The sequence below is a fragment of the Brachycentrus maculatus genome, unplaced genomic scaffold (genome assembly GCF_059751285.1).
Source record: "Brachycentrus maculatus isolate JH-2025_06_01 unplaced genomic scaffold, ASM5975128v1 h1tg000349l, whole genome shotgun sequence".
Classification (NCBI taxonomy): Eukaryota; Metazoa; Arthropoda; class Insecta; order Trichoptera; family Brachycentridae; genus Brachycentrus; species Brachycentrus maculatus.
Window position 1 is genome coordinate 1,121,185 of NW_028281098.1, and position 25,833 is coordinate 1,147,017.

The 25,833-nt window shown below is 32.6% G+C and overlaps 2 protein-coding genes across 8 annotated transcripts in view; one reads left to right on the plus strand and one right to left on the minus strand.

The window, feature by feature from the left end:
• LOC148303779 (facilitated trehalose transporter Tret1-like) lies at positions 1-20,565 on the minus strand. Of its 2 annotated transcripts, none has more exons than XM_088269442.1 (8): positions 20,302-20,565; positions 7,013-7,242; positions 6,151-6,474; positions 5,158-5,293; positions 4,545-4,613; positions 3,595-3,812; positions 2,824-3,024; positions 1-1,329 (listed from the first exon to the last, which is right to left on the minus strand). In XM_088269442.1, the coding sequence occupies exons 3-8, from the start codon at positions 6,427-6,429 to the stop codon at positions 1,060-1,062; spliced, it is 1,173 nt and encodes a 390-aa protein (XP_088125568.1). In that variant the 5' UTR covers positions 6,430-6,474; positions 7,013-7,242; positions 20,302-20,565; the 3' UTR covers positions 1-1,059. The 2 variants fall into 2 exon arrangements, with proteins under 2 accessions (XP_088125568.1, XP_088125567.1); XM_088269441.1 differs by lacking the exon at positions 20,302-20,565 and adding an exon at positions 9,315-9,505.
• The window catches only part of LOC148303780 (facilitated trehalose transporter Tret1-like), a 16,579-nt gene continuing 10,092 nt past the window's right edge, over positions 19,347-25,833 (plus strand). The window contains exon 1 of one of the 6 annotated variants that reach the window (XM_088269434.1): positions 19,347-19,560. The gene's annotated coding sequence lies outside the window, so the exon portion shown is untranslated. Of the gene's footprint in view, positions 19,561-20,356; positions 20,474-22,924; positions 23,062-24,484; positions 24,554-25,833 lie in introns of those variants that run through there. The other 5 variants (XM_088269436.1, XM_088269438.1, XM_088269437.1 and 2 more) reach the window with 5 other exon arrangements.

A 25,833-nucleotide genomic window follows, 5' to 3' on the forward strand; every position in this document is an offset into this window, starting at 1 on the left:
TCGTATATTTACCTTCCTTTATTTTGACAAGAATATTTTTGCAATCAAATAAAAAAAACCCTATGAACTAATATGTTTTAAATATAATAATCCATTTAACATCATAAGTAAAGTATTTTTTTAAAAAAGTCTTATCAGTAGAGTAAACATATGTAGAAATTTTACCACAACATATACAAGATACATCATCTCAGCATAGATGAAGAAGAATATGACTGTCTGGGTTCACAGGTGTAACATTCACGATTCTACCACCCTTGATTGACATCCACACCTCTCAATTTTTTGGAACTCCTACATATTTCATTATATCTCATTACACTGTACATTATAGTTCACTAGAGCCACCTTTGGTTGGATTGAGAAAGCTTTTTATTAAGCAGAGATTTATTTTCATGTACTCGTATGCAAGATCCGAACCCCGGATTATTTTTACATACTAGGAAACTCCTGAAAACGTGATTTTCAATTTCATGCACTTAATGATTCGACCAGCTATTTCATTCACAATTCAAGTGTGTACATTATAAAAATAACTCCTAATTTGTGAAAATCAGATTTGTGAACAAGTATTTTGACACACTCAAAATGTTGTAAAGACTTAAAGTATGTAGATTATTTTTAATTTAAATTTTACATAGTAAATACCACTATTTCATCAATATATTGTGACACATACGGTTTTTGAAAATGATACGGAATGCATCAAAACACGTCGGCTGTCCAAACTCAAAACACAGTAAGGGACATTTTTTGTAGTACGTTTTTGGACCAAGTAGTTCTACTTGGTCCAAAAATGCAAAAAAAAAAACGTACTACAAAAATAATGTCCCTTACTGTGTTTTAAGTTTGGACAGTCGACGTGTCACAATAGATTTTAAGAAATAGTGGTATTTACTATATGAAATTTATATTAAAAATTGATAGATTTAACCACAAAGTGACTGCCGAATCAATTAATGAAATTATAAACATAGATTTAGAAAAAAAAGCTTGAGAAATACCCTGAACCAAAACTGTCAGAAGTCCGAATATCACACGATCACTCTAAGACCTGTTTCATAGCAGTTCTCCGGTTTCCGACACCTTTCTCGTAGAGTTCCTCGACTTCTCACCACTGAAGTACGCGACCACCTCCTCGAGGGTGGCTCCCTTGGTCTCCGGAAGGAAGAACGCGGTCGTGACGATGCCTCCAAGGCAGACGAAGGCGAAGAACCAAAAGACTGAACCGATTCCAAAAGTGGTGACCGCGGATCCAAAGAACTGGGCTATGATGAAGGAAGCCACCCACACCCAGGTCAGCAGGATGCTGGTGGCAATGCCGCGAGTCTGAAAGTATAACATATTCAAAATTATTGAAAATCCTCCGCAGAGCCTTTAACCCAGTGTTTCCCAACCTTATTTTTACCATGCCCCACTCAACGAATCAAAAATCTCCCCGCCCCCTCTATCATTTTTTTATACCAAACAAATTCTGAAAAAGTGTACACTTACTATTTTTATTTCATTTTCATAAATAAATAATACTTATGTTTATTTCCTTTTCATCTCACCAATAGATATCTCTAGTGAAGTTCTAGTGATTCAAGAATAATGTTTTAAAATTGGTTCATATATATATATAGAACTTGAGTACTGTGGTTGTCAATAATGGGTAGAATTGGTGAATGTTGCACGTGTGTAAAGTGATTTAAACACTTAAACCAGCCTATGATGGTCGTCAGCCCCGTAAATGCCCAGACTTCCATATTCATCTTTGATGAGATGTCAACAACAAAAAAAAGAATTATAAATGTACTGCCATCACATTCTGCAAAAGTCAGAGTTGCAATTTAAATTTTGTGATTGAAAATGAAAATGTGTTTTTCTACAACAATATAACAAATATCAACGACTTACGCATTGTCCTCGAAGACATTCAAATTACCCGCCGGTAGGGCGTGCGCCTTACGTTGGGAAACACTGTGCTAAAGGCAGCTGATAATAAAACTTTTTTTTTCAATCACGTGATGGTCCTGACGAAGCGACGGGTACGTCTCGAAACCGGTAGACATAAAAATCTCGGTGAGTGGTTAAATACTAATATTATTAACATTTTTGTAAACAAAATAAGTAAAAATGACTAACCACAAAGTAAATGCTTTAAATATTAATAATACTGAGAACATGATAATAAAACTCACCAATCCGTTAAGTTAGTAAGGCAAACGAGGTGTTCTAGTAGGTACCAAAAAACCTTCCATTCAAAAATTAATATTTTCAACCGATCGTGAATCATTGTGATTAAAACATAAAAATAAAAATAAAATTTCATATCCCAGTTAATATGAAGAAGAATATGGAATTCCGGGCATTCACAAGGCTTATTGAAGCTTATTTAAGTGATCACTTTATACACGTGTAACATTCACCATGTCCGCCTCCGTAGTGTAATGGTCTGTATGCTCGCCTACCGTTCTGGAGGTCCCGGGTTCAATTCCCAGGGGGGTTTAATAAATATAAGTGATTTTTTCACTCTAATATTTATTCTATATTACACTGGACTGGTACCTGAAGTGGAGGGCTGATCACCTTTCCTTCATGTGTAATCGATCGAGATAACACTGCGTTTATATGAAGCAGTGCCCTATGCACCATTGGGGTGCGGTAAGGGATTTATTTATTTTATTAACATTCATCATTCTATTCATAATGTGTGACAGATTTGTGAACAATGATACGGATGTTGCTGTTATGTTCAACAGTTGGCGCTGCCTTTGCAGTTAGATTTTTTTCTTACTATTTCTCACTATTTCTGAAAGTGGTGGAAGTCTGAAAACATACCTGAACCATGAAAACCTCTGAAGGCAGCACATAAGGGACCGGTCCAGCGCCGATCGCGTAGGCGCAAACAGCTAACGACAGTGCCAAGATTGGAATCCATCCAATTGAGGAGACGTCGAACCCAAAGTCCCTAAGGTAGAAGAATGTTCCCATGGTCGCCATGGAGACAAACACCGCCAGGCAGGACGACACTAAGAGAACCTGAAATAAGATAAAAATATGGTATATAACATGTAAATGTGATATTTCTTAGAAACATATTAATGTTCATCTAAAAACTCCTCAAAAAAGGGCCATAGCAGGGTGGATACAGTCCCCAATGTACACTCAGTAGGTAAGATACATATTTATTGTAACTGCAGACAGTTGGTAGAATTCCATATTGAATTGTTGGGTAATATATCCAAAATAAAACAAGGTTTGTTGAATTGAACTACATTTATTTATGTATATATGTTAATACGTGACGCGTTTCGTCTTCTTAGGACATTATCAAACACCCACGTGTTTGATAATGTCCTAAGAATACGAAACGCGTCACGTATTAACATGTACATAAATGAATGTAGAACTCAATCCAACAAACTTTGTTTTATTTTGGATATATTACCCAACAATTAAAATACACACAGATCCCCGGAGGTGATCAAAGGTTTGGCCATCCTGTTGTAGTTTATACTCGTATAAATAAGTCCTGAGTGGAGCATATCCAGGGTTTGTGAACAAAAATCAATTAATTGTTGATGTTTCTTCTCCCATCAATATCCTCACCTTTCTTCCGACCCGTTCAATGAGCGATGACGCAATGATGGAGCCAAAGAATTGAAGTAGACCAACAATGATGCTGGACGTCGAAGGTGACAGACTACTCCCAGCCTGGCTGAATATATCATTGGAGTAGGTGATCACAGCGAACAGCCCCATGAAGCACTGGATGGTCAGCAATACGAAACAGACTATGAAGGCTCTTCTCGTTGGAACTGATGTTACTGAAAAACAAAACAAGTCATGAGTTAGGTATTGGATTGGGTATTGGACCACTCAATTGAGACTAAGGGATTTTTACACATACCGCTCACTCCTTTCAACAACGTCATGTATCAAAAATCATCAATTTTTAGTTGTGCATTGTGCATGTTTTCGGAATGCCCCGAAAATGCACTATATCCCAGCAAAAGCGGCGTATTTTTAACTCAATATTTACCCGCTACAGCGCAAAAAGTATTGTTTTTGCATTTTGAAGAAAAGGTATTGTTTAATTATTATTTTAATATTTTTCAAATGGAGAAAAAAACCTTCAGGTTTTACCTAAAAAGATCTGTTGCACAGTAAAAAGTTCAATAAGTGGCTTGATATTTATTTATAAAACATTTTATTATATTTTTAAACCTTAAAAACGATCTCCTGAAATATCAAGTTTTTTTTTATATGTGACGTTGTTGAAAGGAGTGAGCGATGTGAGTATTATTGATAAAAGTAATAAAGGTATGTTGAAATAAATGGTTTAAATATGTGTGAGTATATATATAAGTGAGGAAATGACGGTAAAACAAATTTATGAGGCGAATGTACTTGGAAATATGAGCAGAAGAAGAGCTAGGAAATGTTGGCATGATCAAGTATTTCAAATACTTGAAAGTAGAAGATCCTCCTTATACAATATATTCATTCACAAGAGAATGGCTACTTCTTTGTACAATAGAATATTTTGGGATACTTACAGAACAGTTTCCATGCAGGGATATCTTCAATGGCGGTGAATGAACTGGAAGAGGAATTCGAAGATGGGTCTGAAAATATTAAGATTTTATTTTAACTATTCTCAATCCAGACTTATAATTAAGTCTATAGAACTGAAAATCTATAGAAAATTATCAAATCTTTAAAACTAAAATAAATATTTTAAAAAACATATAAGACTCACCCCTACCTAGGCTCCATACCAAAGAATATTATTTTTTTATTTAATTTGTTTATTTTTAATTTTAATTTTAATTCACCTTATTTTTAAAAAAAAAAATAATTGTAAAACGATCTCCCTCTCTAAACACAAGTATCTACTTTATTAGAGGGGAAGAAACGTTTTATTTGAAACGTTTTGTATATTTGTTAACTATTTTGTATTATTTACATATGTATTTTGTAAAAAAATTCATTAAAAAAAATGTATATTATTTTTGAAGTATCTAATGGTATTTTTTATTGAGGCACTCATTCAAATGATGATGTTTTTAAATGTATTTGTTTCATTCCAGACCTTGAGGTGAAGTGTGCAAGCCTCTAAGGTTAAAATAAAACACTAGAATGCAAAGTAAAACAAAAAGATAAATTCACCTGTCAGCACATATTTTATATTTGTTGTTGGTTTGTTGGCTAAATCCAGTTCGCACACAAGGCTGTCCAATTCCTTCCTTACTATTCCACTCTTTAGTGGGACTCCCCTCAACCAAGCCAATGCCTTTGCAGCTTCCTGAAAAAAAATTGTTTCATCATTATAATTTACATTTGAAGCACTAACTATGCGATTTTCCATTTTATAATTAAAATGTAACTTTGTTTTAAAATCACTATAAATATTTTATTATAACTTAATTATAACGTCTTCCGGTTTCGAAGTTAACCGCTTCTTTATCGAGACTGATTAATACTGGGGATCAAATTATTTTTTGACATCTCAGCCAAGATGAAGAAGAATATGGAAGAAGAATGTGGAATATGGATTCTACACAGTGGAGTTGTCCATGTTACGATGTTACACCCCTAGATGTCTCTCGTAAACTGATGCAATTAACAACATTTTGAGTGTGTCCAAATATTTGTTCACAAAATCTGGATTATTTCCAATGAAAAGTTTATTTTCATTTCACCAATAGACGTGTCTCTAGTGAAGTTCTAGTGATTCAAGAATAATGTTTCAAAATTGGTTCATATATATGGAACTTCCAAGAATTTAAGTATTGTGGTTGTCAATAATGGGCAGAATTGGTGAATGTTACACGCGTGTAAAGTGATCACTTAAACCAGTCTACGACGGTTGTCAGCCCCGTAAATGCCCAGATTTCCATATTCTTCTTCATGTTTGATGAGATGTCATAAAATAGTATGATGCAATTAAATTAGAAATTTAATGGCCTTTTTCTTACCTTATCAGAGGAAGACCTAGAAAAATATGGCACGAACAGGTATGCCAAATACTTGAAAGTGGTCAGGTTAGGAGTCGTAACAATCGCGGGTATGTATGAGGAGATGCATGAACGTGGAAGAAAGACAGAGTGGTGTGGCGTTCTATTCTCTCTGCTGATGTGATGGTCAGTTAGTTTTTCTTACCTCCATCCTGTTGTTCTTGACCAAGAACGACGGAGTCTCCGGCATCCTGAACATCAGGAAAACAAAGATCACTGGCAGAGGTATCATGATGGTCAAGACGGTCGTGTAGCTGGCGTAGGCTCCCAGGGTGTACATGAAGACTATGCCGATGTTGACGGTGAAGACCATGAGCGAGCTCAGCGCGCCTCTGGTGTCGATGCTGCCCACCTCGGAGGCGTACAGCGGCGACAGCATGAAGATGCCGGAGGCGGCCACCCCGGCCAGGAACCGGGCTACCATGAGGCCAGTGGCTGTGCGCCAGAGTAACTTGATCAACCAGCAGGCCTAGGACCAAACAAGAAAGGAGTCACATCATAATCGTATAGCAGTATAATAATATTTTCAACCCTCTGTCTACTAAATGGGTCCAACCGAAGAAGAATAAAATATGTATATAAGCCGATGAAACAACAACGCATCAACCCGTTCAGGTTTCCAAGTTTTTGGCCAAAGACTGTTCTTGCTCATCAACCCTGCTTACCAGATCTCGCTCTTTCTGACTTCTTCTTGTTTCCCAAACTCAAAAGACCCTTTGAAAGGGAAAATATTTGATACGATTCCTGAGAAGGAGCTAAAAGACATTACAAAAGAGGCGTTCCAGGACTGTTTCCAAAAGTGGAAATAGCGTTGGAAAAAGTATGTGTCGGGGAGGTGAATCGTTTATGTAACTTCTAAGTAAAGTACACTTTGTTTTATGGCGTCAATCTATGTATTAATTTAACACCTCACGTATGTAATAACTGCAAAACACCCCTTGATGAATGTTAATACCTTAATGTGTTTTTTTTTAAACTATTTTCTATAAATTTTGACGCGGACTCACCAAGTAAGGAAACGCGGTTGATATTGCAGCTATCTTCCTTCCGTACTTATCAGCTATCCATCCAAAGATCGGGGTGCAGGGAATAGCTCCTATGCAGATCAGAGACGCCACAAGAGCAGCCTGGTGAGGAGTGAGAGGCGTATCCAGCGGAGAGGTAGCATCAGACAGCACGGGGAGGGATGGAGACACCCAACCCACAGAACACCCATGGCAGAACACAATTATGTTCACTGAAAAAAATGTAAAGTTGTTGAACAGATGGATGACTTCGTATATTTGGGAAGTATACAGGAAGGAAATAATATATAATATCTAATATTATATAATATATAAAATTCTCAAACTAGTGAATAAAACTAAAGTGATTCAGATTTTTTTTTCAGTTTATATACGGAAACATGGTTCCAGGCCGGGTTCAAAAATAAAAAAAGATAAAATTCACTCAACTATTGATAATACTTACTAAACTATTGTCAACATAAAGTAATTTCACCCAAACAAACAAAAATTGAAAAAAAAAAACAAAAAAAATGCATATAATATTACGACCCGTGTGAATATGGCTTTTCGTGTAAACGCTGCTTTTCGCATTAAAACGATAAAAACGCTCTAAGTGACTTATTTGAGTGAGGGTGATTGAGAAATAACTAATAATGACGGGTCGCCTCGCGCTGAGGCTAAACACATCTCAAAAGTCACCCTGCACTTCTCAGTTTAAGATTTGTTCAAACAAACGCGTCTTGCGCGTTGTGCGCGTGGCTGTCATGTTAACCGTCAACGCGTCTCACGCGGTGTCAGCAATGAACGTGTTAATATTGCCCTGAAAAAATCCCTAATAATTTTAAACTTGGAAGTATAATATATTGACTTGTTAAAAATGACTAACTGCATTGATGTTTATTTCCTTGCCAAACTAAAGTGATTTAAATGGCCCTCCTGAACATTTTAAGTTTTGGTAGTTGGTCACTTTTTCCTGTACGACTACGATATAGAAAAGAGAATGAATGCTGGAAACAGAGTAAATGGTGCACTGAAATAAATTATAGCAAATAAAAGCCTTTATAAGTAATCCATAATAAGGAGTGAGCTTATCCAAGGCATTGCTTTATACGAGGATAACACTCATACATTAGGGCAAGGAACTCATTTTCACCATATTTTGGCATCTCTAAAGGTATTAAACAGGGTTGTGTAATGTCACCGTGACTATTGATGCTTTCTAAACATGCATGACGGAACTGATGACTATAAATTGTTCTAAGAATTAATTAATTATTTTAATTATAAATTGCCAGAATGAAATTTATCTTCTCTCTTCTTAAACTTATTTTTCTTACCCAGACACGCACTTTATAGTGCATAGAGCACTCTATAAATTGATCGTTAATTATTTGAAAGCAAGCTACTGTCGTCAAGGAAAGGCGATTCAGTTGGCTTGGCCATGTACTCCGCATGCCTCCTGAGAGCCTTAATCAAGCTTGCCTCTTTTACAAGGCATCAGGTTCGCGCCGCCCAGGACGACCACTGCTGACAATTCGTCGGCAGTTCTCGTCAGAAAGGATCTGATTTGGGAGGATGCAAGGGAGCTGGCAGCCGATAGAAAAGCCTGGAGACAGTTTGTGGACTCCATATGCTCCACCTAGGGAGCGGATATGGTTTAATTAATTATTAAGCTTATCCGTCTTACGCTTCAGGTACCAGTCGAAATAAATAAAAATGTTCATTTTCGTTTCGTCAAAATTCTAATTCTCCTAAAGTTGTTCACCGATTGCTTTGAAATTTGACAAAACATTGCATTTAAATGAAGTGTTTTTTTTTACCTTTTCTATTAAATCAGACTGAGCCACAACAACGTAGCTACTATTCAAATAAATAACGTTAAAAAATATTTTTTATGTTTAGTAGAATTTTTCAAAACCCTTATCCCATGGTGCATAGGGCACTGCATCATATAAACGCAGTGTCGTCTAGATCGTTAACAGATGAAAGAAAGGTGATCAGCCCTCCGCTTCAGGTACCAGTCCAGGGTAATATTGAATAAATATTAGAGTGAAAAAGTCACTTATATTTATTTGACCTCCCCTGGGAATCGAACCCGGGACCTCCAGTACGGTAGCCCAGCGTGCTGACCATTACACTACGGAGGCGGACAGTTAGTAGAATACACCTGATATATTTTTTCTGCAGAATCACACAGAAAGAGTACACAAATAAAAAATACACGTCCGGTTATCTGCGGGTCAAATTCGCACAGTTCATATTATAGCAGTAGACAGTAAAATCAATATAAACAAATACGTACTTGCTATGGCCGCTACATACTGGTTCTTAGAACTGGGCTTAATTTCTGAACTATCCATTGTTCAGACTTTTATATAAAATTAAAATAAAACTAATAATTAATTAGAGAAATAAAATAAAAAAATAAATTATAGAGAGAGAGCGATGACTTGAAACAAAACTTGAAGATTTGCAAATAAAATTAACTTGTAATATAATGTATTTTTCTTGCTTTATTATTATTATGAATTAAAGTTGTATTGAGATATTTTTTATATATTTCTAAGTATTGAATTCAGAGGAGTGTCTGCGTATCGGAGCTCCATAGTACACTGAACAACTTGGAGAAATAATTTCTATTAAGTATGTCCATACACAAATGAAATTCGCTTCTGAAAGATTATGGGTTTACATGTTGCGGACGCGACACGTGGATATGTGATGCATGTTGGCATTTCAGATTCGCCCGTTGTAAATTAGAATGTTGAACCACGTGATTGAAAAGCGGAGGAAAAAACATACGATGGTATGAGACAGGTTTTTTTTTGTCAAATCTGCGTGCATATTTGCTATGTAAATTGTCGTGTTAAAGCAAACATTGACCTTCGTCTGAAAGATGTCTGGGTTTATATAATATTATCGATTTCTTCTTCGTTCTTCTATCACTATCCGCACTCGATGGTGCAATTCGATGATGCAATGCAGTGTTATCTTGATTTTAACTCACGCGAAGCCAAGATGGTCTTCTAAAGAGATAAAGCTCGTATCGTTTATATTATATACATATACATATATATATATATATATATATATATATATATATATATATATATATATATATATATATATATATATATATATATATATATATATATATATATATATATATATATATATATATATATATATATACATAAATATATATATATATATATATATATATATATATATATATATATATATATATATATATATATATATATATATATATATATATATATATATAACATATATAATAATAATAAAACCCTTATCCGCACCCCAATGGTGCATAGGGCACTGTGTCATATAAACGCAGTGTTATCTTGATCGTTTACATATGAAGGAAGGGTGATCAGCCCTCCGCTTCAGGTACCAGTCCATGGTAATATTGAATAAATATTACAGTGAAAAAATCACTTATATTTATTTTACCCCCCTTGGGAATCGAACCCGGGACCTCCAGAACGGTAGCCAAGCGTGCTGACCATTACACTACGGAGGCGGGCGGATATATATATATATATATATATATATATATATATATATATATATATATATATATATATATATATATATATATATATATATATATATATATATATTTATATATATATATATATATATATATATATATATATATATATATATATATATAATATATATATATATATATATATATATATATATATATATATATATATATGTGTGAAGTATATATATATATATATATATATATATATATATATATATATATATATATATATATATATATATATATATATGTGAAGTATATATATATATATATATATATATATATATATATATATATATATATATATATATATATATATGTGAAGTATATATATATATATATATATATATATATATATATATATATATATATATATATATATATATATATATATATATTTAATATATAATTTAATTTTTTTTAAACCCAGGTACCATTTAACACCCTTACATTAAAAATGCTTATATTTTTGCTTAAAACATAGTTTTGTATTGAAAAAATTATTTTATCTTCGAAATAAATTTATGGTTTGAAAAAAAAAGAGTTTTTGAAGGGTAAGGAGTTAAAGATGATACTAAAATGTTTTCTTTTAAATATTCATCCTAAAAAAATCTAAATATGTAAAAAAAAATGGGCGAGAACAAGACGTGTGGCTTCTCGCGCAGCCAGTAGCGTACTGAATACATATTTGAGAGTTCACCCTTAATCAAGTCTTGACTACTCAGGAGACCACAGCGCTGATCAAAACTAGAATGAAAGTGAGGATAAATTTCAAATTTTTATTTATCCTCACTCTGCAGAAAACAAAACCTATCGACTTCTTTATTTAAACAATAAGTAGGTACTGTGAAAAATCCCTTTAAATAGGATATTTTATACCATTTTCGAGAGGCCATTAATCATAATGACATAAATGATAGTAATCGAATCAATAAAAGCACTTAGTTCAGAGATAGGATAAAGAAAGTGTCAACAAATTCCATTATTTCATTTATAAATTATGCTACACGCACACGTGCGTTTAATCTTATTATAATTACCGCATATTTCATTTATAAATTATGCTACACGCACACGTGCGTTTAATCTTATTATAATTACCGCATATTTCATTTATAAATTATGCTACACTCACACGTGCGTTTAATCTTATTATAATTACCGCATATTTCATTTATAAATTATGCTACACGCACACGTGCGTTTAATCTTATTATAATTACCGCATATTTCATTCATAAATTATGCTACACGCACACGTGCGTTTAATCTTATTATAATTACCGCATATTTCATTTATAAATTATGCTACACGCACAACTGCGTTTAATCTTATTATAATTACCGCATATTTCATTTATAAATTATGCTACACGCACACGTGCGTTTAATCTTATTATAATTACCGCATATTTCATTTATAAATTATGCTACACGCACAACTGCATTTAATCTTATTATAATTACCGCATATTTCATTTATAAATTATGCTACACGCACACGTGCGTTTAATCTTATTATAATTACCGCATATTTCATTTATAAATTATGCTACACGCACAACTGCGTTTAATCTTATTATAATTCCCGCATATTTCATTTATAAATTATGCTACACGCACACGTGCGTTTAATCTTATTATAATTACCGCATATTTAAATAAAATGCAAAGAAGCATTACCAGTAAGCGTATGGATTGAAAAAACATAAAACTAATTAGTATTATGGCTCGTTTTCAATGAAGTATTGATCATAAAATGACATACATGTAGAAGAATATGGGATTCTGGGCATTTACAGGGCTTACGACTGTCATGGGCCATCTTTGTTGGAATGAGGAAAAAAAATATTAAGCAGAGACTCTTTTAATTTTTATGTTAGGTCCAAATTCTGGATTATATATATATATATATATATATATATATATATATATATATATATATATATATATATATATATATATATATATATATATATATATATATTTATATATATATATATATATATATATATATATATATATATATATATATATATATATATATATATATATATATATATATATATATATATATATATATATATATATATATATATATATATATATATATATATATAAATATATATATATATATATATATATATATATATATATATATATATATATATATATATATATATATATATATATATATATATATATATATATATATATATATATATATATATATATATATATATATAAAACGCTTATCCGCACCCAAATGGTGCATAGGGCACTGTCACATAAACGCAGTGTTATCTTGATCGTTTTGTACATGAAAGGAAGGTGATCAGCCTTCCGCTTCAGGTACCAGTCCATGGTAATTTTGAATAAATATTACGGTGAAAAAATCACTAATATTTATTTTACCCCCCTTGGGAATCGAACCCGGAACCTCCAGAACGGTAGCCGAGCGTGCTGACCATTACACTACGGAGGCGGTATTATCCACTGACACTTTGTGATGAAATTGCATTTAAATATATTATTCGATTAAATTGATATTCTGATGATGTCGGTAACGACGAACCCCGGTCGCTGGTCAAATGAAAATAAAGTGGAAAAGCTAAAAATATTGGTTTTAATCTAATAATATATTCTGGATTATATTCACATACTTGAGAAACGCTTGAAAACATCATTTTATTTTTTTACTTAAGCTTATAATTTGACCACTTAATTTATTTACAACATTTTCAGTGCGTCCAAATAGTTGTTCAATATTCTTCTTTATCGATGTTAAGATGTTAAAATGTAAAAAATAACTCTAATAAGATAATATAATCCATAATTGTGAACAAGTATTTGGACACACTCAAAATGTTATGTGATATTGAACATAAACAACTAACCCAATGGAATGTAGGAAAAGATAGTGATATTTATAGAGATATTTATATTATTATCGTTGTCCATAAAAACCCTCAGTAAAATCAATTGTATTACACGCTTAAAATTAATGTAAAGGCAAGCAGTATCGTTACGCTAAAAAAAAATTCACCGACAGTAATTATAATTACTGAACAATTATATTTTCATTCCACTCTCTGTATGCTTGCATCAAGTTCATTATAGTATATTATGGACTATTTTTTTGTAAAATAATGAAGAAAAATACATTATTGACTATTTTTGGTTAAATAATGAAGGAGAATACATTATTGACTAAATTATTGTAAAAATAGTGAAGAAGAATACATTATTGAATAAATTATTTTTAAAATAATGAAGAAGAATACATTATTGACTATTTTTTGTAAAATACTGAAAGAAAATACATTATTGACTAAATTATTGTAAAAATAGTTAAGAAGAATACATTATTGTAAAAATAATGAAGAAGAATACATTTTTGACCATTTTTTGTAAAATACTGTAAGAAAATACATTATTGACTAAATTATTGTAAAAATAATGAAGAAGAATACATTATCAACTATTTTTTGTAAAATACTGAAAGAAAATACATTATTGACTAAATTATTGTAAAAAATAATGAAGGAGAATACATTATTGACTAAATTATTGTAAAAATAATGAAGAAGAATACATTATTGACTTTTTTTGTAAAATACTGAAAGAAAATACATTATTCACTAAATTATTGTAAAAATAATGAAGGAGAATACATTACATATTGACTTTTTTTTGCCAAATGATGAATGAGAATACGTTATTGACTAAATGATTTTCAAAACAAGTAAAGACATTATTTTTTTATATATAAGAGAAATATTTGTGTTTTTATTATTTACAAAAATATTTTAATTTGATATTATTTCTGTGAACCTAAGCGGCTCATTATTAGAAATAGGCATCAAATTGTGGTAGAGTGGGTTCCAACCGAGAAACTCTGACTTAAGAGTCCGCGACACTAACCACGGGACCACAACTCGACACTTCGTTGTAAAATAATGATAGAGAATACATTTCTGACTATTTTTAGTCAAATAATAAAGGGAAATACACTATTGACTAAATTATTCTAAAAATAATGAAAGATAATAAAGTATTGAGTAATTCACTGTAAAATAATGAAACAGAATATATTATTTACAATTTTATTTTATTTTCTGTTGGGTCCTCTTGTTCTCTTCATTTAGAAGAAAGCATTATAAGTCTATATAAATATAGAAATCATAGAAAACAATAAAATCTGGTATCAAAAAACAAACCCAAACTAGATATAATGTAAAAATAATGTTGGTTTGTTTAAAAAAAGATTTGGAAATATAATATATTTGAATACTGATAACTGAAAATACACACCAACTTTTCCGTTTCAAGTAAGCTTCTAGCGTTTTATCATGTGCGTGTGTGAACGCTTTCAGATTATGTTAAATTTATAGGCCTCACTCAAAAACTGACAGCTGTAATTTAAAACGGAGTGAAAAGCCTGCGTACGTCACTTTCCAGACAAAATAATAGTCATATATAATATTTATTAATTTTTTTGTCGTCATTTGCGCAACCCTAAAATACTCACTAGGGTAATATTAAATAAATATTAGAATATTATTTTTTGACATCTCATCAAAGATGAAAAAGAATATGGAAGTCTGGGCATTTACGGGGCTGACGACCGTCATCGGCTGGTTTAAGTGGCCACTTTACACACGTGTAACATTCACCAATTCTACCCATTATTGACAACCACACTACTCAAATTCTTGGAAGTTCTATATATATGAACCAATTTAGAAACCTTATTCTTGAATCACTAGAACTTCACTAGAGACATCTATTGGTGAGATGTAAAGAAGCTTTTTTATTAAGCAGAAACTCTTATATTAGTATGTGAGGTCCGAATCCTGGATTATAATCGTTAAACCAGCCGATGACGGTCGTCAGCCCCGTAAATGCCCAGACTTCCATATTCTTTTTCATCTTTGATGAGATGTCAAAAAATAATATGAAAATAACTCCTGTAATTGGAGATAATCCAGATTTTGTGAACAAGTATTTGGACACACTCAAAATGTTGTAAATATTAGAATTACTAATATTTATTTTCACTCCCCTGGGAATCGAACCCGGGACCTCCAGCATGGTAGATAAACACGCTAACAATTACACCACGGAGAGGGACGTCAATATAAACCTTAAATATTGCAATATAATAAACAAACAAGAATCTTCAGTTACAGCATTACAAATATTGGTAATTGCGATTAATGTCTCCCGCAAACGGTGATTGGAGGACTGAGGACTTCAAAACTCAACTCCCGCATAATATGTGTTAACATTGCATTCATTTTATGCAGTGCCTTGTGCACCATTAAGTGCGGATGAGGATAGAAGAAGATGAAAGCACTAGCGTATTCGAATGCACCATTTTGTCAAAATTTCCATTCGTTAGGATGGAAATTTTGGATTCCATCTTTCGATTCCAATTCTGGATTTTGAAATTCCATCACGTGAATGGCTTGACTCTGGCCAGTGTCTGTACATGACGGATTCTTCAGTTCTTGAGACACGTTGCGTGTGGCAATGAGGATAGCCTGGAACGACCGGTTGTGATCAGTAACCTGGAGGGGAAGAGAAGGAGAGGAAGATCCTCACACGATGATCAAGTTACGGCAGCAGCAGGCACCTCGGTGGCTGGAGCGCTAGGTGCAGCGCAGTCTAGGGCTAACTGGAGAAGAGGCATTGCTTCCACAAGGGTCACAACCCTCAGTAATGAGGAGTAAGACAGAGAAAACAAAACAAAAAACAAACCCTTATCTTCACCCCAATGGTGCATAGGGCACTGCATCATATAAACGCAGTGTTATCTAGATCATTAACATGAAGGAAAGGTGATCAGCCCTCCGCTTCGGGTACCAGTCCAGGGTAATATTGAATAAATATTAGAGTGGACCCGGGACCTCCAGTACGGTGCTGACCATTACACTACGGAGGCGGACGGAGTAGAAGCCAAAATTTCATGGTATTTTTACAGGAAATATTAATGCTTTCGCAAAAAATACAACGATTTTAGGGTTAAATAAAACACTAAGAATACAGTAACGGGGTATATATTATGGTCCATGTCATCTGGTTTTTATTAAAATAATATTTATACTAACAGATAACAAAACACAAATCTAAATATTTGCTTCGTCAACCGGGTCGTTAAGGCACAATTAACCGCAAAGCCAAGATTACGTCGGTCAAATGACTGTTACTATTTCATTTTGTTAAAGTTAAACTAGATTTCGTGGTTTTCACTATTTCTCGAGACCTGGCTTAGATGATATTTATCATATTTTAATGAGATATTTTTAGTAACATAACTTTGTTTCCACCTTCACAGATGTCTTTCGCTGTGACCTTTTTTGACCCTCATTTACACCGAATGGTACATAGGGTACTTACTACATAAAAATAATGCCTCGTCTTTAAGGCGTAATTTTCTCTTATTTCTTTTATTTTTAAATAAAATTGTTATTGTGGTGACTGAATGAAATCAGTTATAGCAAATGAAAACCTATCATCGAAAGCTAAACTGCGATCTCTCAGAAGAATGTGCGACAAAATGAAGAAGAATGTGCCATAAACTGGGAAATTCAATATCTCAGAAGAATGTGCGACAAAACGATGTATGATAGATGTTCGAATAGTGAAATAAGGAAGGAATGCAAAGCTGAGACAAGCATTATCGATAAAATTATAAAAGGTGTGTTGAGATGGTTTGGACATGTAGAACGAATGAGTGAGGAAAGAACGGTAAAACAAATTTATGAGGCAAATGTAATTGGAAAAAGGAGCAGAAGAAGACCGAGAAAAACATGGCACGATCTACCTGATCTGCCAAATATGCCAAATATCCTGGTATGCCAAATACTTGAAAGTGGTCAGGTTAGGAGTCGTAATAATCGGCGGGTATGTATGAGGAGATGCATGAACGTGGAAGAGTCGAAAAATGTTTGCAAAGACAGAATTGTGTGGCGTTCTATTCTCTCTGCCTACCACTGCGGGGAAGCGGCTTGATGTTTAATTATTGAAAGCTAAACTGGCAGTACACAACCGAGTCCTGGCTCCAACTCTAGTATACCATATGGAAGTGAAGCACAGAGCTGGCAAAAGAAGGATGCAGGTAGACTGAATGCAGTCAAAATGCCATCTCTTAGAGGAATGTGTGACACAACCGATGTTCCAAAGATATAATATTTTCGATAATGATGTAAGGAATACAACAAGGCGCATAATGGAAATGCTGTAACGATTGCATACAACAAGGCGCTTGATGGGAATGCTCTAATGATTGCATGCAACAAGGCGTTTTATGGAAATGCTCTAATGGTTGCGTACATCAAGGCGCTCGATGGAAATGCTCTAAAGATTGCGTACAACAAGGCGCTTAATGCAAATGCTGCTATGATTGCATAAAACAAGGCGCTCGATTTAAATGCTCAAATGATTGCATAAAACAAGGCGCTCGATGGAAATGATGTAATGATTGCATACAACAAGGCGCTTAATCGTAATGCTATAATGATTGCATACAACAAGGCGCTTTATGGAAATGCTCTAATGATTGCATACAACAAGGCGCTTAATTGTAATACTATAATGATTGCATACAACAAGGCGCTTTATGGAAATGCTCATAAAGTACTTCAAGATGATTATAAAAATACTTTAACGATTGCCATACTACAAGACGCTTAATGTAACTCCTATTAATATACAACAAGGCGTAAGTCGTGATTGAAAATTTTAAATAAGATAATACATGTATTCAATTACGAATTATTTATCATAACGGAAAAGAGTTAAAAAAAATAATAATAAAACATGAAATCTAATGGGGTTTGGTCATCGATCTATCATCGTGCCTTCAATCTTCGCATATTTTTTAGCATGGGTTTTTTTTCAAACATTTTCAACATTTGTTTGACATCTTCAGCGAGTAAAATGATACATTTTCATATTTTATTGGTCAGGAATCGAGAGAAGATCAAATAAATACCAATTATATGCACTTATACTAAAACAAACTATCAATTTTCAGACGAACAAACCCCCAGAGAATCTAGACGAAATAGAGTTATTCTAAAATTCCACTTATTCGTTGGAAATTTCGTTAAGCGTAACGACACTAATCTGCGTTTTAATTGATTTTAAGCACATGGCATACAGAGCGATGTTAATTCACTAGGTCAATCATAATAACGGCAGGGCCAACACATGCGTAAGTTGTACGTCAGTTGACGTACGAACACATACATATTGTAATAAAACCATCACGACGAAAGGAACCTATTCAGAATCTTATCCATTAAAACATTCCCACTTTTATGTAGAAAGATAGTTGCCATCTTTTCTCACAGCTGGTTTAAAATAACAAACGTGTAATCGGACTCAGAAATATGAAATTAATTTGAATCCTGTTTTGTTCCAGATCTTTCTATGGATCGTGAAACACGTGTCACAACGGATTTTAAGAAACAGCGGTATTTACCGAGTAATGCTTTTATTTAAAAATGGATAGATATTATCACAAAGTGACTGACAGCCATATCAATTAATGAAATTGAATGTAATCGTTGACATTTTTCAACCTTTATAGTTTTACATACTTAATTTTTTAGTTTTTATACTTTCCAGTTTATTTTATAGTTTATTTGAAATGCGTCCTTTTAATCACATTAATTTATAGTACTCTCTATATAGTATATTTTAATTGAAATGGTAGATTTTGAGAATTGCACCAAGGTGCGTCATACACACAAAATAGCTAGCAATAGCTAGTTTGTAATGTAACCTGTTACGTTCGGACGAAAATCAATGAGTTTGACCTAAGCAGTAATTTATAAGTAAAAAAAATACAATAGACAAGATGTAATAAAATATATATTATGTAGGTAATTTGCGAGTTCGCAATGGGTCAAGGACATGGGAGTATCTAAAATATGATTCGACAGAAGGAATACGTGAATTTGAGGTTAGTTTTTATTATTTTTGACAGCGGCTTCAAAAATTGGATTTTGGAATTGCGCATGCGCTGTGTGGTTTCTTGAGAAATAGTTGCCTTTAGACGTACGTGCCATTCCGTGCGGATGGAGCTGTTTGCGAACAATGTATAGTTATTTATTGTAACTGCAGACAGTTGGTAGAATTCCATTTTGAATTGTTGGATAATATATGTATCCAAAATTAAACACGGTTATTGGATTGAATTTTACTTTTATTTACACATACGTATGACAATATGTGACGCGTTTCGTCTTATTAAGACATTGTCAAACACTCGAAATGTGTTTGTAAATGTCTTAATAAAACGAAACGCGTCACATATTAATAATTATAAATTTGGATAATTTATATAGCGCCATTTTCGTAAAATACTACCTCAAGGGCGCCTTTTATTATATTATCATTTATGTATATGTAAATAAAAGTAGAATTCAATCCAATAACCGTATTTAATTTAGGATATATTACCTAACAATTCGAAATGGATAGTTATGTCAAAAGATGTATTGCAATAAATCACGTGGTATTTTTTTACAGGCTGTGCGCACTTTGTCCGCGGTCTTTCGTGCGGTCTCTCCCACGATATTTAGACTTCACTATTCGCAATAAACCACGTACGTGTAAAGGCCACTTATGAACAGAAAGCATTGTCATTTTGTTCATTTGCTTTGTCTTCAAAATAACATTGGATCTCTAATGCTCTATTAACCAATGAATTGTACTGCGTGCGCGACGACACTTGTGATCAGCGTACTGCGTGCGCGACGCCACTTGTGATCAGCGTACTGCGTGCACTTGTTGAAGCCCAATCAAACACGGACTCGAGTCCCTTTTTGTCAAGAGGCAGGAATGGACTGAGCGAGTATTAATACTGTAACACGGTATCGACTGTTTATATATATAATTGTTGGGTAATATATCCAAAATTAAACACGGTTCAATAACCGTAATGCAATGATTGAATTCTACTTTTATTTACATACATATGATAATATGTGACGCGTTTCCTCTTATTAACACATTATCAAACACTGATAGGTGAGTGTTTGATAATAATAAAACGAAACGCGTTACATATTATCATATAGATGTAAATAAAAGTATAATTCAATCCAATAACCGTGTTTATTTTTTGATATATTACCCAACATTTCAATAAAGAATTCTACCAAGTGTCTACAGTTACAATAAATATTTATATATATCGCTCACTCCTTTCAACAACATCATATTATATATAAAAAAATCGTCAATTTTCAGTTGTGCATGTTTTCGGAATGCCCAGAAAATGCACCATATCCCAGCAAAAGCGGCATATTTTAAACTTTATATTTACCCGCTACAGGGCAGAAAGAGTTGTTTTTGAATTTTGAAGAAAAGGTATTTTTAAATATACTAAATATTTTTCAAGTGAAGAAAAAACATTCGTGTTTCCTAAAAAGATCTGTTGCACAGTAAAAAGTTCAACAAGTGGCTTGATATGAATTTTTAATACATTTTAATATATTTTTAAACTTTAATAACGATCTCCTGAAAAATCAAGTTTTTTTTAATACATGAAGTTGTTGAAAAATGTGAGCTATATATGTTAGTTATTTTAAAGTTTAGCAATATATTTTTATGTAATAAATACATTGTATTTGCTGTTATAAACCTCTTGTCTAAATTGGTTACGGATGGCTTGAAAAATGTGATAATATTAAGATTTAATAAATCCTTGACAAAACAAATATGGCGTCATCGAGATAGGCCAATGGGGTGACCATGTTACAATATTTTAATCAGGAACGTTAACATTATTATGGCCGCTCAGTTTCACTCAAGTCACGTTTTCTTGTCATTTTAATATAAAATAATGAAGGCTTAAATGAAAACTTTAAAAAAATCGCACTTATTTACTGATTATAATAACCAGAGAGCAATCCATATTATTTTTTGACATCTCATCAAAGATGAAGAAGAATATGGAAGTCTGGGCATTTATGGGGCTGACAAACGTCATAGGCTGGTTTAAGTGATCACTTTAAACACGTGTAACATTCACCAATTCTACCCATTATTGACTACCACACTACTCAAAGACCACATTTGAGTTTTTCATATTATTGTCAAAAAAATACCAAAAATAACAAAATAAAAAATTATAAAATATTTTCAAACTTTTAGTAAAAAATCTAATTTCTTACTGGTGGAACTAAAATAATTATAAAAAAATAAGTAAGTATGTAGAATTGGTGAAAGTTACACGTGTGTAAAGTGATCACTTAATCCAGCCTATGACGGTCGTCAGCCCCGTAAATGCTTAGACTTCCATATTCTTCTTCATCTTTGATGAGATGTCAAAAAATTATATGAGAAATAACTCCTGTAATTGGAGATAATCCAGATTTGTGAACAAGTATTTGGACACACTCAATATGTTAAAACTAGAGAGAAATGTTTCAAATATAAATCTTACCTTTGAAAAAAGTAAGTATAGTGTTTTTAAATAAAGCACGCCCCTAATTGTCGTAGGTCGGAATGGCAGGTAGTAAGAATAGGTAAAATCCATCATAACACAATACAATCAGAAAGAATTGCAAGAATTTCAAAAATCGTAGTATTTAAAGACATAAACCAATTCTGTAGGGGGTGCCTAATACATATGGCCAGGGCTGTATATCTAGAATTTTCAAGAATTTGAGTAGTGTGGTTGTCAGTCATGGGCAGAATTGGTGAATGTGACACATGTGCAAAGTTATCATTTCAACCAGCCTATGACGGTCGTAAGCCCTGTAAACGCCCAGACTTCCATATCCTCTTCACCTATGTTGAGACGTAAAAAAAAATAATATGGAAAATAACTCCTATAATTGGAGATAATCCAGATTTGTGAACATGTATTTGGACACACTCAAAATGTTGTAAATACCCTTCCTTCATGTGTTAACGATCAATATAACGCTACGTTTATATGATGCAGTGCCCTATGCACCATTGGTGGGAAATTGTTAATATATATTATGTAAATATGAAGTCTAATTTTTAAAATAAAACAACAAAAAAATTTAAAAAAAAACAAACAAAAAAAATGAAATTAAAAAATACTTAAGAAAAAAGCTTATTTTTAAGATACAATTGATTACAATAAATAATTAGATGTTGGTCACCCTACAATCTCGTTATGGCTCGCTCACGATCTTCTCTTATTGACACCTTTCCCACGCGGAGTTCTCTTATCAATCAAATAAACTAAACACACATCAGTATTACTTGAAATGCCAAAATGGGCGGTCTCAAGATAGCATCTCGATCTTAACACGCCAAAAAATGTTAAATAATATTACATTGTAATTTTTTCTAAACAAATATGTTCTATTAAGTTCAATACGCATTTTTATTTTAATTTTCTAGTTTGAAATATCATCATATCAAAAAATTATGAATATATAATAGTTTTATACTAAAAGTTTCTTGAAGGAAGTTTAAGGTAAGAAACAAATTGATTTTTTTAGAATATATTTGGAAAAAAATCAACTCTTTTCTTTTCAAAACCATATATTTATTTCGAAAAAAAAATAGTTTTTCAATACAAAAACGGCGTTTTAAGCAAAAAATATAATTACGTTAAATAATTTTACCTGGGTTTTAAGAAAATTAAGTTGCGAGCTATTGTTTATTCCGTCTTAACACTGGTATAATAAAATCGAGAGATTTTTTTAAAATCATTCAATTCATTCAAACTTTTATGCGCACCCCAATGGTGCACAGGGCACTGCATTATATAAATGCAGTGTTATGATCGTTAAGACATGAAGGAAAGGTGATCAGCCAGCCAGAAGGCTTCAGGTACCAGTCCAGGGTAATATTGAATAAATATTAAAGTGATTTTTTATTTGACCTCCCCCCCCTGGGAATCGAACCCGGTACCTCCAGAACGGTAGCTGAGAGTGCTGACCATTACACTACGGAGGCGGACAAAATAAATTATCAATTAATTATTATTAATACATATTACTTATTTGTTAACGCAATCTTTTACTGAAAGATTAATAAAAATACTGGCGCTCTTTGGAAAAAATTTTTATATTTTTGTGGATTGAAAAAAACGAAAACAGAAAACGATCCGATACAAATGAATATTGTTAACACTTTTGAATGGGCGTTTGTGCACTTCACGGAATTTTACCGTCACGTTTTATAATATTATTATATTAATATTATTAAATAATATATTATATTTTATAATCACGCACCGATCGAGCGCACCGATCCGAAGAAAGAAAGACAAAAGCACGAGCCAATCCTAGCCAATCATCTGTTTTATCATGCTAACTGATGTGCCGGACGGTAAATTTCCGTGTAGTGCACAAACGCCCATTCAATAGTGTTAGTAATATCCATATTATTTTTTTGACATCTCATGAAAGATGAAGAAGAATATGGAAGTCTGAGCATTTGCGGGGCTGACGATTGTCATAGGCTGGTTTAAGTGATCACTTTAAACACGTGTAACATTCACCAATTGCCCATTATTGACAACCACACTACTCAAATTCTTGGAAGTTCGATATATATTAACTAATTTAGAAACCTTGTTCTTGAATCACTAGAACTTCACTAGAGACATCTATTGGTGAGATGAAAATAAGCTTTTTACTGAGCATAAACTCTTATATTAGTATGTGAGGTCCGAATCCTGGATAAAAATATCATTTTAATTTTTATTGTTTTAGCTTATAATTCTGCATCCGTAGTGTAATGGTCAGCCTGCTCGGCTACCGTTCTGGAGGTCCCGGGTTCGATTCCCAAGGGGGGTCAAATAAATATAAGTGATCTTTTCACTCTAATATTTATTCGATACTACCCTGGACTGGTACCTGAAGCGGAGGGCTGATCACCTTTCCTTCATGTGTAAACGATCAAGATAACCTGCGTTTATATGACGCAGTGCCCTATGCACCATTGGGGTGCGTATAAAGGTTTATTATTATTTTTTATTATTAGCTTATAATTTGACCAGTTAATTTATTTACAACATTTTGAGTGTGTCCAAACACTTGTTCACAAATCTGGATTATCTCCAATTATACATAGATGTTATTTTTCATATTATGTCAAAAAATAATATTAAAAAATAACTCCTGTAATTGAAGATAATCCAGATTTGTGAACAAGTATTTGGACACACTCAAAATGTTGTTAGTAATATTCAGTCGTGTCGGATCATTTTCTGTTTTCGTGATTCCGTCAACATTTTTTCTATCCACAAAAATACTACAATTGTTTCCAAAGAGCGCCAGTATTTTTATTAATCTTTCAGTAAAAAAAATGCGATAACAAATAATTAATATGTATTAACTTGAAGTAATTCAATACAATTACTTGGAATAAATAATTAGACCTCAGTACAGCATGTTGATAAACTTTGTTGCTGCGTTGTGATTAATTACCATTCTTTAAATTGTAACGAAGGTGACATTCGTCAGGAAGATTAAAGTAAAACATTTATAAAAACTCAATGGTGGATTTTATTTGAGCCACAAATATTAAAATCGTATGTTTTTAAAATAAAATGTTTTTCTGTGTCTTGATTGTATCCCTCATGAATGTATACTGACATATACATTCATGGAATGGTGTTTTCGTGGAAAAACAGAAACTATTTAACTAATTAAAGGCAATATTGAACCCTGATGATGTATTATTTATATATATATATATATATATATATATATATATATATATATATATATATATATATATATATATATATATATATATATAAATATATATATACACAGTGAAACCTCTATCTATCGTTCCTCAAATAATCGTTTTCCCCGATGTGTCGTTTATTTCTTCTACCCCGAATGCATTTCATACAAAAATAGATCGCATTGATCGTTTCTCTATCACCATTTCACCGCATTCATTGTTAGAATTACACTACATATTTGATATATTTTGCTGTTTTTTTTTACATTCTCCTCAATGTTGTTACATTCAGTGACAATATTCCAACGTGTGGGAGAGAAACTATCTTAAGTTTATGTAACGCAAGGTTGACGGATACAGCAGGAGAGGTCAATATTGATTAAGAGGAGCTGTTGCCTGTACCTTTATTTTCAGAAGCATGCACACTCTTTGAAAGATTGAAAACTTTCTTCTACGCACAATGACGAAAAAAAAATTATTTGCAAAGATGAAAACATACTGTTGACTTACGGAAATAAAACAGTAAAAAAACAACAATTGTCGA

Excerpts from the sequence above, each read along its gene's own strand:
- LOC148303779 (XM_088269441.1), bottom strand. The coding sequence starts at position 9,372 with ATGGATAGTTCAGAAATTAAGCCCAGTTCTAAGAACCAGTATGTAGCG. Across the intron at positions 7,243-9,314 it reads GTATGTAGCGGCCATAGCAA|TGAACATAATTGTGTTCTGC; the intron begins GTACGTATTTGT and ends CATTTTTTTCAG. Across the intron at positions 3,813-4,544 it reads CCCTGCATGGAAACTGTTCT|TAACATCAGTTCCAACGAGA; the intron begins GTAAGTATCCCA and ends TTTGTTTTTCAG.